The sequence below is a fragment of the Tyto alba genome, unplaced genomic scaffold (genome assembly GCF_018691265.1).
Source record: "Tyto alba isolate M040663 unplaced genomic scaffold, T.alba_DEE_v4.0 Super-Scaffold_29, whole genome shotgun sequence".
Taxonomy (NCBI): Eukaryota; Metazoa; Chordata; class Aves; order Strigiformes; family Tytonidae; genus Tyto; species Tyto alba.
The window spans coordinates 5,830,762-5,848,308 of record NW_024881303.1 but is presented as its reverse complement, the minus strand read 5'-3'; the positions used below and the strand labels follow the sequence as shown (position 1 = coordinate 5,848,308).

The following is a 17,547-nucleotide window of genomic DNA, read 5'->3' as shown; positions in this document are numbered from 1 at the left end:
GTTGCTGAGCAGGAGTATCTGACAGTATTTAAGTCAGTGAGAGTTAAGACAGAGTAAGGAATTCAGGATTTGATTCTTCAAAATCCATATGGCATGACTGTGTGCAGCAGTGAGATGTACGGTTCTTTTTTCTGTGAGCCTTGAAGTTGTTTTGGATTGAGTTTGTTGTTTGAATCGAGTAATGTTTGCTGTATGCTTCTGATTTTGCTAGAAGCGAGGTAAAAGTTCAAACTAAAGCCTTGACTTCACCATGCATAAAAATCCCTTTTGTAGAATACGTCTGTTTTGATCTCAGTTTGTTTGTCTCTTCTGCGTTTTGCATCTAATTTATATTCCACCAAGACAGAATGAACTTGATAATGGCCTTTTAGCTTGTCATCTTAAAACACATGCTCATCCCAGAACGGCCAATAAAAGTCATGTTTATGAATTTTATAGTCTAGGGATTGGGAATAGAGTGACCTGTCAGCTGCAGGGACATATGCAAAGCAGATTTCATACGGATCTTTTAACTAGTGGTGTTCAAAATGAAGACTATAGTTTTGGATCTGAACACAGTTCCAAAATCGATTAGAGGCAAAGAAAGCCCTCTCGTGTCTTTATCAGGTGTTCACACAGAGTTTCTCGTTGGAAGCATCTGCCCTAACTAGGGTGTCTAAAAGCCAGATGACCAGATATGAGCAAGTCACCTCACCGCCATCATAGTGGGAAGAAGTGGGTGCCTTCAGAGAGTTACTAATCTCAGTTTACAGTAGACATCTAAAAGAGACCAGGTGACTTGTCTTCCTGAATTATCCGTTTCCCACCATGCACCTTAAAAAGATTTTGGTATAGCTGGTTCAGACTTTGGTGTCCAAAGTCAAGTGAGACGAATCCCATTATAAATGTGGAAATTCAGTATTTCATGTAATTGTGCAGCTGTTTTCCCGTAGCTGAGATGATTCTGTCTCCCTGGGGCTGTAGCACACTTGCCATCTTCTCTGGATCAGATATTCTGTCACTCCCCATCAGGATTGTATTCATATTGTCATTTTGGTTATTAATTGTTTCCCATAGAGAAAAAAAGCCTCCAAAACTGAACCTGACATAGCTCAGTCTGTTCACTGATTAGGACTCTAGACACTATAACCAACTAGTGACATGAGGTGCTGTAGTGTCTTTCATGGGGACCTGAATAACCAACGACTGCAAACGGAGATGCTGTAAGCCGAGAGGACAGCGTATATTTTGACGGCATCAGCCCATTTCTGCTGCGAGTGTGGAGTACTTGTTAGTGGATGTGATTCAGCACTCCCTCAATCTGACTCCTCTTCCAGCGCTGGTTTGCTGTCTGGTTAGTGAGTCAGCAAACTCACCGCTTCCCCGTGCTCTTGTCTGGATTAATATTTACTGAGCCAGGGGACAGAGACTGGTGCAGGCAGTGCGCGCCGTGCCCGCACAGGCAGGGCGGTGGGAAGCGATCCGGCTGAGGTTCAGAGGCCTCTGACCGCTGGGACGCCTGGCCAGGGATGAGGACGTACCTCATTCAGTGATTATCTTTTTCAATAAAACTGGTGTGAGGGAATGGATACGTTGTCCAGCTTGAGAGCTTTGGTTAGTGTCTAAACAGTGTTTGCCTTAACCAGGAACAGATGTGGAGGTCGTGAGCCTGCAGCCTGGGTTATTTGCACTGTACGGTTACACACTGTATAATTTACCCTGCTGTAATTCATGCTGCATGTTTCCTTAACAAATAGGGATTCACTGAGTGAAAATAATTGGGTATGTAGATTGATTATGGGGAGCATTGGGTTGTACTGGGTTTTGTTAATTCTAGACTGCCAAGCGAGCACACTCAGCGGTGGCTGATGGTGATCTGGGGCTCACGGTGGGGGAAATCCTGAGCCAGATTTCCAGAATTCACACAGCTTCTACTCAATGCAAATAAGAACTTTTAACACGTTGCAGACTGAAAGCGCAGAACTTGAGGCAAGCAGCAGTGGATGAAGATCTGTTTTAAAAGTACCTGGAAACGGTTTATTGTTGAATTATGGGGGGAAACCCCCCACCTTCTCCCACTGTGGTGCCTTGCATAAACATGAAGTGAGTAAGATGGCACAGGACCACAGATTTCATGTTGACTTGCAGTCTGTGGAGTAACTATCATGCCGTCCTGGTAGATTTGGACATCACATTCCACTTGTGGATGGATTTGAGTCTGATGTACCTCAGGAGAGAGGGACAGAGCTTGCTTCTCTCACTTCCACTCCCTATTATTTTAATCTTTCCTTCAGCACATTTAGAGTGGAGATAGAGAATACATAGGAAGGATCAGAGGACCTATATGAATAGCATCTAATACAGAAATTCGGTCAGCTGTTCATAGTAGGAGCAGAAACAGATGGCCAAAGCTCTTGCTTCTGTAGCCAGAGAAGCTGATTGATGCTTTTGCAGCTGCAATTTTTAATGGGAGTTATAGGTACCAATGACACATATTTTTAAAACAGTTTTGTATCTGCTTCATTTCTTTTGTAACTGTCGTACAAAGCAGAGATTACTCGGGTAGATATTTGAAAGAGTGCTTTGTGGATTTGAATATGGCTTCTGAGTTACAGTGTTAAAATGATGGCTGATTTTCCTTTGAAAAAAAAAACACAGCAACTTTTAGATGCAGTCACGTTCTGCCGTTAATGTTGAAATTGTCTGAAAGAAACGTCTCGAATTGCTTGACATCGTCTCATGCATTTCATCCTCACCATTGTTAAGGTTCGTTAATGATTCCATTATAAGCTCCTACTTGCAGAAATGGTTTTCTAAAAACAATCTCTGTGTTATATTATTATGTTGTTTATATTATATAAATGCTCAAGAACTAGACATGTATTAATAGATATACCCTTGTGATTGTGGAGCCAGCAATTACTTGACTGGTTATTACTCTATCACAAAGTCTGCTGACTCTCAGCACTTTGGATGGAAGAATAAAATTCCTTCTGCAAATTGGGAGGATAATTTTCTTTGGAATAGTGGGTTTTACACAGTGCTGGAAATCCTCTGCATGCAGATAAGCAGTAAAAGCCGGTTAGCTTTATGTGATGCAGTGTGATTCTTTGGAAAAGACTGTCATGGTGGGGAGCCTTATCAGTCAACAGGGGATATAACAGAGATCCTAAAGGACAGCTCCAAGCCTTCCAGAAGAGGACATGCTGGATGGAAAACCAGGCAGCTCTAGCCATTTCTTTTTCCTGCGCTGCTTTCATAGTGTGTCCCAGGTACTTGACACTGATGGCCTTGGGGAGGGGGGTGGTGGTGATGTGGTGCTTTCTCCTTCCCTTCCGTAGGGTTAACCACTGGCTCTTCCTTACTGTGTCACCTCACCCTAATCAAGAGTGCAGGCCACTCTCTCCCAAAGAGGAATAAGAGAGCAGCATTAAAGCGATGCGCAGGGCCAGATCATGCGTTTGAGATAACGTCCTATGCTGCTGGCTTGGATGCAAGACTCACTTCCTACCCCTCTGGCTGCAGTGGAGTCACAGGCTGCCTCCTCCATCAGGATGCCGTAGGTCAGTTCTCCGCCTCTGCCAGGCTCTACTGTGGCTGCATCCAAAGGATGATCCGGCCAGGACTCTGCTTCTTCCCTTCTGCTCCTCCATATGTCCTGGCTCCTTACAGGGGGGTGAAGGGAACAGTCCTTGCACACAAACCCCAGGCATGGTTCTGGTTACCGTGTAAAACCCGCGAGATCCCAGCAGGCTGCTTTGGGAAGCCCAGCACGTGACATTCTAGGTCGATGGTTCTTGATCCTTTTCAAATCACTTTATGGCCTTCCTTGCAGCTGAGAACTTCTCACTCCTTGGTGGTATAGTAGGGGATGGAGGACCAAGCCCCAGGCCAGGAATCCCCATTGCCAGTTGCTATCAAAGGCACAAAGACTACAGATGAAAGGTATATAATTGCAGCCCTTAAAAATTTAGCAGCTTGGCTAGCAGATTCTGGTAACGCTAAGCTGCTTGTCTGTTCTTTTCTTTTTTATTTCCTATAGTTTCTATAGCAAATACCATGAATATCAATGGTAAAGCTTCCTACCTACAAATTCTTGGTAAGACTTGGTAGTCATTCTCTTGATGAAGAGATCTGAAGCCCGGGCTCTTAGGAGGTGTTGGTAACCACCTCCTGGCAAAGAAAGCTCCCAGCACATCAAGTAGATGGGGTTTTCTAAGAGTTGCAGAAATTGTACGGGCTGTCACTGGTTTGCTTAGTGAAACTTTCTCATTGCTCCAAGTGAACAACTTCCAATAGCATTAATAATAATAATAAAAAGGGAGTAGAAGAGAGAGAAGATGTCGGGGAAAGAGGGACAAAAATGTCCTGGCTGCCTGAAGGGAGGTGAAGAAGAAATGTAGACCGACCGTGGTCTATATATATCTCCTGGTTGTGACAATTTTTGTAGGGCATTAAAAGAGAAGAGACTCCTGTATTACCATTGCTTCGTTATCAGATACAGAGCTGGATGTTACCGGCTCTTTTGCCCAAGGCATTCCTGATTTAGCGGCTTTAGGAGTTACATTATTCAGAGTTTATTTAAAATAATTACTGTAATCATCTGTATATTGTCACAGTGTAAGGAACCAGAAAATTGCATTGCATAATTCCCTTGCCGTTGTCTGAGAAATCTCCCGTCTGCTTTGCTAACACAGTGCAGATATTTGATGTGAAATCCTTGCTTGAAAGCAAAGGGGCTGCCACACTTCCAAGTTTACAAAGCGCGATAGCTAATATATTTATATTTTATCTGTTGTGCTTAACAACTGAATGAAAGAAAAGTGTTAGCAGAGGTCAAGCATTGTTTGAATGTGTGGCACATGGTTTCCCAGGGAAACAGCAAATCAGTACTCATAGCCTACTGCAGCATCTCCAGAACAACATCTAGCCACCAGCCATAGCCGAGTGTTTACTATAGTACTCGGGACCAAAAGCAATGCAGACTAAAGACAAAGTGAGCGCGTGAGTAGGAGAGCAATTTCAAAGGATGAAGAAACATTCGGCGAGAGTGGCACCATTACCGTCTTACAGTGTTTCTGAGTTAAATTCGCCTGTGCCAGACGGTAAATGCTTTTTTTCCTGTATATCTAACCCTAGGCAGGAATTTACTTTGCATGCTCCTTCTGCTCTGTTCCATGCAAAGTAACGTGAATGTGTGTGTGTGTGTGTGTATTTTTAAAGTAACTAATACTCGGATAGCATTTTTAGCACTTGAATATCATCTGGGATAAGCGCAGTTAAATTTCTATTGCTTGCATTCAACTGCTGTATGAATGATTTCTGATGAAGAAACTAATGTTTAAATGTGAACAACTGATAAAGTTGTTGTACTTCAGTTTTGGCTTTTAAAATGTGAGATTAGGTCCATATGATATTACTGAATTTTCTGTAGCATTTTAATATTGTGCTCTAGATTTATCTTGTTTGCTTTAAAGACAGAGGCACCAACTTTTTTGTGCCTGCAGTCCCTCAGCTTGAGATAGCAACTCTTCCCTTAAAGTGCTTTTTCCCCCCCCTTATTTTCAGAAGTGTCATCTCTAAAGCAATTCCTTAATGCAAAAACCATAAGGTAGAAATTGTGAAGTCTGTTGTGTGCTCTCGTTCGGACATGACAGCCTTATTCTTTGCAGAACGCATACCAACTTCACATCACACTTCAGTGTCAACTTGAAATGTGGTGATGTTGTCCAGCGTGAGATATGACTGCGCTGATAGCCGTGATGCAGATGTAAAGCGCAGCATGCTGAAAGTATACAGCAGATGTATGTGCAATATAAATCAAAAGTCAAAAGGGAAGCTTTTCTAAAAATACTCTTATTGTTTGGATTCAGGTTTTTGTTTGAAATGTCTGCAGAAATCTCAGGCTTTACCTGCACTGTTGCAAGTTTATTATATTCAGTGTCAGAGGTTTTAAGGAGCCAAGAGGTAGTTTCCAAAGTTGCTTGTTTTGCCAGAAATGAACTCCTTTCCCACCATGTGTGGTACATTGTTAAGAACACTTGAGCTGTAAAATTGCAAGGTGTGTGCTGTCTCTGGTTTGAGCTTTGTTACGCCAACCAGCAATGAAAATGTGATTCCTTTTTGTGAGTTAAATTCAGTGCTACATCCAGGATAAAAACAAAGCAAGAGACACAGTCCAGTGCTTGTCAGCAAAGCGCGACTCCCAGTTCTCCAATCCACCTGGGTCAGACTGGCTTAAATTACAAATGGGACTGGGTTTTGATAGAGCAGGCAATAGATTCTGTCATTTTTATTGGGAGTATATGTGTGATATTGAGAATTCTGCAGGCTTGGTGGTTACCTGGTGTTTCTTTCTTGAGGGGAAAAAATGCCTTAAAGAAAGTTGAAGGAGCTGATAGAACTGCTTGCTTGTGTTGGTCCGTTGCTGTTGCACAGCACCAGATTTTATGATGTGTGATACTGTAATTCGTACACGCACCTACTTTTAAAGGAGCAACCTTATGGCTGGGTGAGCTGGCTTGCTGTGCTGCTTAAATGGGGTGATTGGCTGCTCTTTATTTCCTGAGAGCTCCCAGCACCAGGCGGTGAATGCAGAGGATTAAAACCTGTTCCTAACCCGTAGGGTCTAAGACAACTCACAAGCTGTGGTTGCCTCCAACTTAACCAGTTCAACTGCTGTCAGGCACCTCTGTTCAGTCCAGTCTTAACCTTCTCCCCATGCTGGGCTGCAGCAGCAGTGTCAAATATGACACTGCCTGTTTCCTCAGGGAGGGAAAATCCAGTTGTCGTAGGAAAAAAGAGCAGTAGGCTGGAAGTGACTACATGACAGCACTTGTCATATCCAACAGGCTGAAAATTGAAAGGTTCTTGCTAGGGATGAAGCCGGCCAAGCTGAACTAATACTGGACCCATACATTAAATGTGAGTGTATGCAGCCAGTTTTAACAGATCAGCAAAGATTTTAGCAGGGATTCCCAAAGAATCCTAATGGGGTAGGGCAGCCAGCTTCCCAGGAGCACTGCGCCTGTCCCTGCTTTCCTTCCCAGCCGCGGGGAGAACACGTGGAAGAAATGCAGCAGCAACTTTGGCTCTGGGCCTGTGTGCTGGGAGGAGAGCAGGGGAGCAGTGCACTCTGGCAGTTTTCAAGCAGCTGAGGTTTGTGGCTTCCTAGATACCTTCTGGTAGAACCACAGAAACTGCTAACTCCTGGGTAGTGGAGTGAAATCCAGGCAAAAAGACTCCTTCAGTGGTAAGCAGGCACCCGGATGTTTGCAGATCACTGGTTAGAAAATGCTGCTCACGTGGGAAGAAATGGAGCAGAGAGAGCTGCCGAGAAGGGTTGGCGCGTGGGCTAAGCTTTCCTGGAAGATGTGAGATGTGTATCAAACTGAGACCCACAACTGCCAAATACTTTTAAGAACGTGTCTTTATCTTGATCTGGCCAGCCTTCACTCTCCAGCATGGCATCAGCTACAGCGAGAGGACTGTATGTACGCAAGGGCCTGAGCCAGGTGGGTTGTATGGACGCTGCATGGAAGAGACTTTTCCCAAATGTGCCACCACAGAAAGGTGGGGATGAGACCTGTCAGAGCTCTTACCCCTAGGGCAGTGGAGAAAACAGTTGGAAGTATCCTGGGGTTACAAAAAGCAGTAATACAGTGATAAATACTTACTTTTGCCCCAACTGCTTACCTGTAAAATGTTGTTTTAACCCGCCCTTCCTCAAATGTGCTTAATCAGGCTCTAAGTCAGGCAAGAAAATTGAAGTATGTGTTTAATGCATGTATACTGCAGTGCTGTCATGGAATGAGCCTGAGACAGTCCGATTTGGACTCATCCAGGTGCATCTAAATGTAAGCCTTCGTAAGTACTAAGAAAGTTGTCTGAGCTTCCTGGGCTCAGCAGGAGAGCTGGACACCTCTGAGAGGTGATTCATCTCCTAAGATTGGTATCTAAGGGAGCTGGAATGAATCACTCTCTGGAGGCACCCATCAAACAGGAGAGGCAATAGTTTGTGTAGGAGATAAACACAAGCAATTTGATATTGAGTTGTGTGTCAGTGTGCTGACTGCTTTTACACTCGGATCTTAGGAGACCCATGAACCAGCCTGAATTTATTGCAGCGTTTCATGAAAGTAGCAGCTATATCATAATTATTTAATAATGAGATGCATATGAGTGATTTCTGGAGTGTCCTGGGTGTAAACTCCTTTCACAACTTTATGTCAGAGCAGTCTCATAGCTTTCATTGAAGCTACTCTTGATTTACTGCAGCGAAAGTCAAAACGAGAGTTTAACTCTGAATGTCTGTTTCACTTTGGAAATGTCACTAAATTTTAGCAATTACAAGATTCATTTTGAAAGGATTTTTTAATAGAGATTCATTACCTTTTACTTGGGAGTACAGTGTATACATTGTGAAACTACTGGAGGTGCACCTAGTATCATTTACTACAAAGTTTGTAACAGAGGTTTTCTTTAATGGGGTGGTGTGCAGCTTTGGATCAAATTATTTGTGTTTATCTGTTGCTTAGTGCTGAAGTGGTAAAAAGCTGGTCTGATCCCAGGCCAATGAATCCTGCGGTTGGCTTGTGTTGGTGTTGGGTCAAGCGTATCTGGGGAAAAGAAAGTCACATAGGTCTGTTGCAGTGGAGGATATCCCTTGAAACATGTGTTCAAGGAACTCATTCAGAAGTTGTTGTTGAGGTGGTCTCATAGGGACTGTCAATGGAAGCAAAAGCTTAAAGTCCTTGGTCTGGAGCTGCAATAAGGGGACAAAGGCTTCTAAGTCCCTGGGGGCTGTTCCCTCAGACAGGTTATGTGTTGGCTTCACCTGAATAAAACCATCTGATGGTCCAGCTCCCTCCTCCTCACGGAGCAGTCTGGTGTGGAAGTACCCCTGTCATCCTCTTCAGAGGCTGAGCCAAAGTTCTAAAACCAGTTGGTCTTCCCAGGAACTGCATTGAGGATTGGATCAGTCGCCGTGATCTGGAGTCATTTACTGGCACAGGCTTAGCTTGGCTGGGCACCGGGGTGCAGATGTACTTCTGGATGCCTCTACACTCCCCTCTTCTTCCTCTGCAGCACCAGGGCGGCCTGGCTTGGTTTTCCCCAGCAGCACTAAGCCAGAAAGTTACTCTCGAAGGCATTCATAGTGTTGGAGGGGTCATACAGTCTTTCACACAACTTCTTTGCGAGTTGCATAGGTAGTAGAGGGAGTGTATTTGTGTGCCTGGTCCTGCCCTTCCCAGGCTTTGTTCTGGATACAGTGTCCAGCGGGGTAAGTAAGGAGCAATATTGCTCTGCAACAAGCAGAGGCTCTTTGCATGGGAAAAGTTCTGTGCTGAAGAAGATGTTCATACCCTTACTTTGAGATCAGTGTTTTCTAACTCCAGTTGTCACAGCTAAGTATGAGATTTTGAGACGGTGTTTGTTTTTCAAGGCAAATGGAGAAGCCAGCAAGGTTTTCTGACAGCAGAATTTAGTCCAAAATATTCCACTCCAAATGAATGTTTTAAATCTTCTTCTGTAGATCAGTGTAGATCATTTTGTGTAGAAGTTTTGATTTCAACATCCAAAAATCCTTCTTCATTTGCAGCACCTTCTTCTACAATCCTTAAAAGTCTAAATATGTCATGTCATGCCCAGTAACTTTAAAATATATGTAGCCAGTATGTTTCAAACTACATACTCCAGCTGCCAGTTCCACTACAGATGTTCTCAAATAAACTTGTTTTCCAAGATCTGTTCTAACACCCCCACACTAGTGCTAGTGTATTATTATTGGTGTCAAACCAATGGAATTCCTTGACGGTGCTTAAGCAGAGAGAGAGATAAATTTGAGTTATGATGAAATGAGAATGCAGAAAAAAGTCTTCTTGACTTAAAGTGAGTAAGGAGGAAAAAAAAAAAACAGGGAAAAAATATTTCCATGCTTTTAACTATACTTTTAGTAAAATGTAGTTAGATGAACAAGTGGAAATAAAATTTGAACAGAAAAAAGAGTCTTGATCCAGAGCAGTACAAAGAGAAGCCATTTACTTCCATAAGAAACAAGTTGAGAAGTCCCCCAGGGATAGATAGCCGTTAGGCTCATGCATCAGGGCTCCCAAAAAGGCAGTCTGTAGATTGCTTACAGCCAGCAAAGCTTTTATATGCTTCCCACTAAGGTCTCTTTTTTTATTGTTTGTTGGTTTTCTAATGGTTGCAGCTGTTGAACATGAATTCATTTTATGATGCAGTCCCCCATCGGAGGTTTTAGGACACAGCATTAGATGCAGCCCATGCACATTACATTCCCTGGATTGCCCAGAAAGAATCCATCTCAGATCAGGTTCTTCCTAAGAAGAATGGGTAGCTGATGTGCAGAAAGATGGATTTACAGACTTGCAAGTGTTTGTCAGGTTTGCATGCAGAAGCCAAGGCATCGAGCTTATGGCAATTAGTATGAGAACCCCAGTCTCAGCAATCAGCAGCCAACTGTGGGGACCTGGGGAGATGAGAATCAACCATTGCATGAGTAGATGTCTTCATGCAACTTATTTAACAACCATTTCTCACTTTCCTTACCTGCAAAAGGTGTTTAATCATGTATATCTCTCTCTATATATATATATATCTACCCATATGACCTGACTGCATTGAGCATAAATGGAAGCTCCTTGACGCTTCAGTATATGTGTGTTAAATCTCAGTATTATTATTACCACTACTATTGCTTCTAACAGTACCATGGTGCATTTGCATGTACTTTGTGTACAGCTCTCACCATCTTTCCATTCCAAGCACAGCCAGTGTGTACAAATGCTATATACCTTGTCTTTCTGGTGCCTTTCACAGACCTTGAAGTTTATATGAACAGATGTCACAGGTGCTCTGATTGCAGATTTCATCTAGTAGGTCGTATCAGGCACTGGTACAGTAGCATGATGTAGCTTCCATATTGGCAGTGCAGTCCAAAACCATCTTCTCTGTGGCCACCAAAGAAGCTGGGAGCAAATATACGCTGTGGGTGGCAGGACCAAATGGAATCACAGGTTATTTTCACAATTGATGTGAATCATACACAGGTGGTCTTGCCCAATTCCGGTTGTTTTAATTTAATTGTGAATTCCTTGAGTGGCCAGATCCCATAGCATTAGATGCAGATGCACTCAACTCCTTCTTATTAGGTCTTTATAATTCTTTTGCTCAAAACTGACTTACGGTATTGCAGTTGGCAGAGTTGGGCACACATTTTCTCTTTGTTTTGATGGCACATCCTCAGTCTATGCAGTTATTGTCAGGTTTCCTTGCTGTTTATATATTGGTTTAAATTGTTCTACTTCTTTTCCAGATCTTAGTTATAAGTGGAATCAAGGTCCATGGCCTTATTGTTCAGCAGTCTGGACCTTAAATCAGGAGAAGTTAGCACCTTGTCTAGGTCCCAACACCATTACCATCGTAAAGCCAAGGAGATGCAGGGCTGAAGGTGACTTCAGGAAGTTATCTGTGTCTTCCCTCCTCTAAACCAGAGTCAGATACACCTGGACCATCCCTGACGGGTATCTGTCATTTGTCTCTGTTGTGAGACCGTTTTTCAGGCACTTAATGGTCACTGTTGTCAGAGCTTTCCTTCTCCCTGTGTGTGATGTGGGATGTGAGGGTGGTCTTTCCCCAGATGTTGGCTGGTGTATCAGGGCAGGACCCTGGCACTGCCATCGCAGTGTCTGTTCAGATCCAGAGCGCGGTGCGTTGGTGGTGGCCAGAGGAGTGGGAGGTAGAAGCCGTGTGGGTGAGATTTGGTACCTAAGCGCAAGACATGACCGGTGTGTACAGGTGGGGATCTTTATGACTGCCTAACTTGGATTTGCTCCCCTGACAATTAGGCTGGAACTGCTTATCTGGAAAGGTAATTAGGTGCAAGGGTGTAGGGAGACACATGCCTTGATCAGACACTCAGTTAGTTATAGGATGTGAAATTTAAGTTATTCACTCCCTCTGCTACCTCTTTGTTCACTTTATTGCAAGGATAGGAGGGCATGTGGAAGTTGTTGAGATTTCTAATTGTAAGTGAAGTTGCTGTCTGCTGATTTGAAGTGAATGGCTGTGTACAGACACTGAAGGGGTAATTGGCAGAAATTGCTGATGGATGTCACTGTTAAGCTACAACAAAAATATCTGCTTTTTTTGCTTTCTTCTCTTGACAATAGTTAATCATAGTACAAGAGAAAAGCTGTACACCATCACTGAGTAATTTGTTTTTCATTAAAATCTGAAAATCTTTTTTTCCCCTAGGACAAAAAAAAACCATTTTGTAACCTTCTCATCCCCTTCAAACATAAAAATGTCCAGAACAAGCAAATCGTAAATGAACAAGGCATTACTCTGAACGGACATATGTGCATAACTCTAATACACAGAGACCATTGCAGTGTCTCGGAAGGATGTGTTTAAGTGGAAAACATCGTCTCCAGACGTCTAAGACGTGGTGAAATGATTTTTCTTCACTGAACAAGAGATGTTTATTCCTCAAACCTGTGTAGCAAACTGTCTGCAAAGACATCGTTCCTATGGCTTGTTTTGTTGGTTTTAGTAAATGTAATTATGGCTTCATGTCCTGAGTCAAACTGCTGGTTCTGAACTCATTAAAAGTTGAAGAGAATTTACCCTGCAATTTTAACTTCCCAGGTCAGCTGTTACCTTCAGGTACGTCAGTGTATGTCCAGACACCTTGGCTGATTGTACTGAGTTGCTGTGGGTTTACACCAGCATAAGGAAGGGCAGGATTTGATTTTACAGGCAGTCTCTTTGGCTGAAATAAAATAAGATATGGACCTAACTCACTGTTGGATTGATGGTGTTGGATACCCTGCCCCCAGTTTTGTGCCAACAATAGCAAACAATCCAATTACAGCCATGTCTAATCCAACCTAATGAGGTTTTAGTGTTGTAAAATGGACAGAATAAGCTCTCTTCACCTCTACCAATAGCAGTGCAACTCAGTCCCCTTTTCTGTAGGTCCATGTTCATCCAGTATTTCCCTGGCCACAACATTTGCATCATCTTCTCCTTACTGCATGGCATTAAGACCAGAAATTTCATTGCAAAAGTCTCCAGCCCTCACGATGATGAACTGTTACCAGTGCAAGCGTGCGTACAGGCTGCTGGGAACAATAGGGCTGTGATGTGTGAGCGAGTCCGTCATCACCGTGGATGCTCCCTCTAACAGGTAACGTTGCAGTGTAAAGGAAATGTTGTCAATTCTTTCACTGCTGCCCAATTTAGCAGGAACATTGAATTGACGTACTTTCCACATAACACCAGACTGACTTCTACTTCCATCCATCTGTCAAAACCCAGCAGTTGTTTCCGCAGCAGTGGTATCAAGCATTGTTTTGTCAATGCAAGAACAATGACGTGTTAGGAGCTGAGATTTTGGGGACATGATAAAATAAACATATTTAATAATGAGTAAAAGATAGGTTGTAGATGCATTGACTGACTTTTTAGAAAAGCTGGTCTCTCTTCTACCTACAGTGGTAGCCCCAGGTGACCACTGCTCTTCAGGGCCTCGGGAACAGATGTTGCTCTCTCTAAATAAATAAGCCAGCACTTCATGTCGGTAATCCAGTGTCATGAATACACAGATGACTTTAGGAAGGGAATTCAGTTACCTGTTCGAGAGGTTCTAAATTTCCATCAGGGCAGTTGGTTAAAAACAAAAAGAAAAAGAAAAAAATCAATTCTGTGGTGACCTGGCCATAAACATTACTTCCAGGGCTGCTTTTTTATGTTGCATTGATTATTTTACCAGCAGTCCTTTCAATCCACTTCTAGTAACAACTTTGAGACCAGACAAATAAAATGTTATGGGCTTTTTTTATATTCCAAGCACTGCTGTCACATGCTAAATATGTCATATACATGAAGATAATCTGAAAAGAATTGGTTTTGAACCTCTAAGCATAATCCCTTCTCTTCAAGCCTCCTGCAGAATAACAAAGTGATTTTTCTAGCCAAGGTGAGGACAAACGTTCTCACTCTGTGAGCTGCATATGAAATCTGTATATGAACAGAAAGCCACAAGGTGTGTATTGCATCTTCCAGAGGGTCCAGGGGCAAGGGAGCTGTGCGTAGTTTAAAGATGGATGGTGAAAATGGCTGTCAGGACTAGGCATATGCTGCTGGTTCCTGATATGAATGGACACAGCAGCAGCAGCACATGATGATCACCTCTTCCCACAGCCAGGCCTCAGAATGGTGTTCAAGAATGTGAAAAGGCATGGATATCAGTGATATTAATCATGTGGTTTATGTATAGTATAATTACCTTGCTAAATTGAAGTGCACTGAGATAAGTATATAATAATTAATACAAGACAAGGACAGACTTTGTTAGAAGCATGTGGAAAGCCACAGGTTCCCCTTGCTGGTTTCCCTTTGAGCTCCATGTGCACAGAAATGGACTTACTTCTTATGCTATAAAGCATCCACATTTGCACGGCAAGGAAAAAGATTTGCTGAAACAGAAAAATAAACTAAAAATAATCTTAAGAAATGGGAAAGAGCAGGGATTTGGTTTTATCCAATAATGAGAAGTCATCCAGATGAATTTGACTCATTAAGATGTGTTTGATGCAGTCATGTGTGGTCCTTTCCAGTTCTCCCTTTCCTCCTTTGTCAATCCCATGGGTTGAGCATTGCTATGACACTTGATTATTATCTCTGAGTAATGAAGGAGCACTTTTAGCAGCATGATCTGGCAGTCTGGCAAGTTTTTTCCTATTTTTTAGTTTTTTCCCAATCTCTTCCAGTATCATTCCCTTAAAATATCAAATGATGCCCAAAATGAGGTTCATGATTCATCTCTGCTAAAGCCATGAACTGTGTTCATGCTCAGCATTGACTGAGTCAGTCTACAGAAACTGGATAAGGCTTCTGTACACAGTGAGTTACAGATATCTGTGCAACTTACACTGAGTAGTCAGGTTAAAAGAAGGTCAAGTAAAGTAGTTGGGTGAAAAGTCCCACCCTGTGTAAACATCTCTGCTTGGGATGGTTGTCCAAGGTCAGGCTGGACAGGACTCTGAGCAACCTGAGTTAGTTGAAGATGTCCCTGCCCATTGCAGGTGGGTTGGACTCAATGGCCTTTGAAGGTCCCTTCCAACCCAAGCCATTCTATGAGTCTGTGATTCTATTATTCCCTGTATAGTCGTGGGAGATGCAGATAGTCCCAGGGCACTATTTTTTGCATCCTAATGTTGACATCTAAAATAAGTCAACTGAATCCAACCCAATCAGTGTCACTCCTTTGCTGTGGAGGAGGTGAATTATGGTACATTTTTAGTACACAGTTGCTTCCCCATTTGCACCTGGCAATTGTGGCAGCAGCCTGCTGTTGTCCTCGCTGGAGAGGACATGGTCTCACTGCCTAAGACCATGAAGTCTCCATAAGTGTATGGGATTTATGAAGGTATATGGAAATTCAGTGGAAAATGCTGTTCTTGGTCCCTCTAAATTCGGAGGGTCTTAGTGCATCCCTGTTTGATAGTTGGTAGTTGCTGTGTGAGGCAAGGAACTGGAGTTACGTGAGTTCTGCCTTCCATTCTTCTCACATGGGGTAACATTGCACACATGCAAGGTTTCATTGTTGTGCTGTGTAAATACTGATTTGTCGTCCTTGCTGCTGGTATCAGGTTTGGATAAGTTAGACCAGCATATATCTGTTCACCTTCCCTGTCAAAATATTTCCTTAAAATATGTTCAGTTTCAGTAACATTAGATGTCCCAGTCTTTCTAGCTATAACAATGAAATATTGATAAATTGCTGTGCTATCTGATTGCTTTCAAGTATAAGGAAATAAGATTTCAGTAAATCAAGCAGTGACTTTCGATGAAATGCAATCTCTTGAATTGCACTTTTGGTCTCAACTACTGAGTTTCTCAATGTACGGGAAAGGATTGATGCTGCTTTGTTGTACCAGATATAAATAACTCAGAGCTCTTTTTGCATGTAAGGAAAAATAGGTTTCCTTGAAATTTTGGTTGCGGATCATCTGCTAGACTTCTGCTGAGTGTAATGTGAATCTTGATCTTGTTCTAAATTGTATCTGAATTGAGATGTAGCCTGTGTCTTTCAACTTAATGAAATCCCTTTAAATGATGCATATCAAAATGAGTAGTGAATTGGGTCGAGGCACCTTGGTTGCTGCTTCTCTGAGGACAGGAGTCAGCAAACACTTTCTGAAAATAAAACTTCTTTACATTGAGGACCTGAAAAATCTTAAATTTTTTGGAATATTTAGCCCCCAAAATACTGATTGTCTTAACCTCGTGGAGACTGGAACTAACTTTCAGCTGTCAAATAAAGGTGTTATGCTGCTTTTCGTGGGGTGGATGGCCAAGGGGTGCCATTTCTAATGTACTTTTCAACCTCAGAGTGATTTGCAAGATGTTTACAAAGTCTTACAAAGTAGGTAATATCATCCTTGTTTGACAAGTGGGAGAAGTAATACTTGGAGTTACGAAATGAGTGGAACAAAGTCATGGGAGGAGTTGTGTGGCTGTTAGGTCATTATTTTCTCCATTAAAAACTAAATATATGAAGGTGAATGCCTTTTTAAAGGTCTGAAAATATCCAGTAGGCTCTAAAAAGCTCTGTAGAGCTTACCAAAAAATGAGGAGAGACAATACAGTACTTAGACATCATATAGGTCTTAATTTTTCAAAGTTGACTTTTGTGGGTCTGCTGTCACAGTCTGTGGGTTGTATACTGCATTGGTTAAATTTGTAGGACTACGTGGCAAGGTGGGACTATGTAGCAAGGTGTCCCCCTTTTGTGTCCCCCTTGGCTCAGAGTTTCCTCATACTGGAGTGAGGAGAAAGAGAAGAGCATCTCTGAGAAAGATCATCTCTAGGGGGTTAGCTGCTGATTCAGTCACTTGTTTACTTGGTGGGTAAAAACTAACCTTGGAAGCTCTAAATAGGTTGAGAGGACTTCTCTGTATAGTATATTCTATACATCTCTTCATTTGCAATCTCTTTAATTAGACCTGGTGAATCAAACATAGCTTTAAGTTCATTGAAAGTTATATATACCCTAGCTTCCTCTGGCAAGAGTGTTGACTTGATTCATGTGATTTCTCGAATCTTGAATATAGTCCTTGCTTTGAAATGTACTTTTATGTTGTTTGGCCTGGAGTTATTTGCAGAAAGTGTATTGGAATGGCTCCTGCTGCAACAAAGAATGTTGTCCTCTGAGATGTCTGCCATATTTGTTGCACATTTGGCACCTTACACATGGGGTTTGAGTCTGTTTTTGTATTCTTTTCAATGTGAAATAGGTGTGATTATCATATTAAATCCTTCCAAGTCATGGCAAGGTCAGTGGCTGCTCTGTGTATATGTGTATTCTGTAAGTTTTGGTAAGATGGTCACTAGTTGAAGTAGCAGCTGCAAAATAGGTGGTGGGTGATCTCAACTGACCATGAACACAAATTTATACCTACCAAAATGACCTGTCATCTTGGCTTTCTGACTGAGAAGACGACTCTTTTTCTGTGCATGTGTTGACCTCTTACGCAG

General features: G+C 42.4%; 1 protein-coding gene across 5 annotated transcripts in view; it reads left to right on the top strand.

Annotated features, from left to right (window-relative positions):
- Nucleotides 1–17,547, top strand: part of SLC35F4 (solute carrier family 35 member F4) — a 127,408-nt gene that overhangs the window by 85,981 nt on the left and 23,880 nt on the right. Inside the window, exon 1 of one of the 5 annotated variants that reach the window (XM_033009820.2) lies at nt 4,997–5,084. The exons of the other annotated variants lie outside the window; for them this stretch is intronic. Within the exon in view, the coding sequence (XP_032865711.1) occupies nt 5,009–5,084 (76 nt within the window). The 5' untranslated portion in view covers nt 4,997–5,008. Of the gene's footprint in view, nt 1–4,996; nt 5,085–17,547 lie in introns of those variants that run through there. 5 annotated transcript variants of the gene reach the window in all.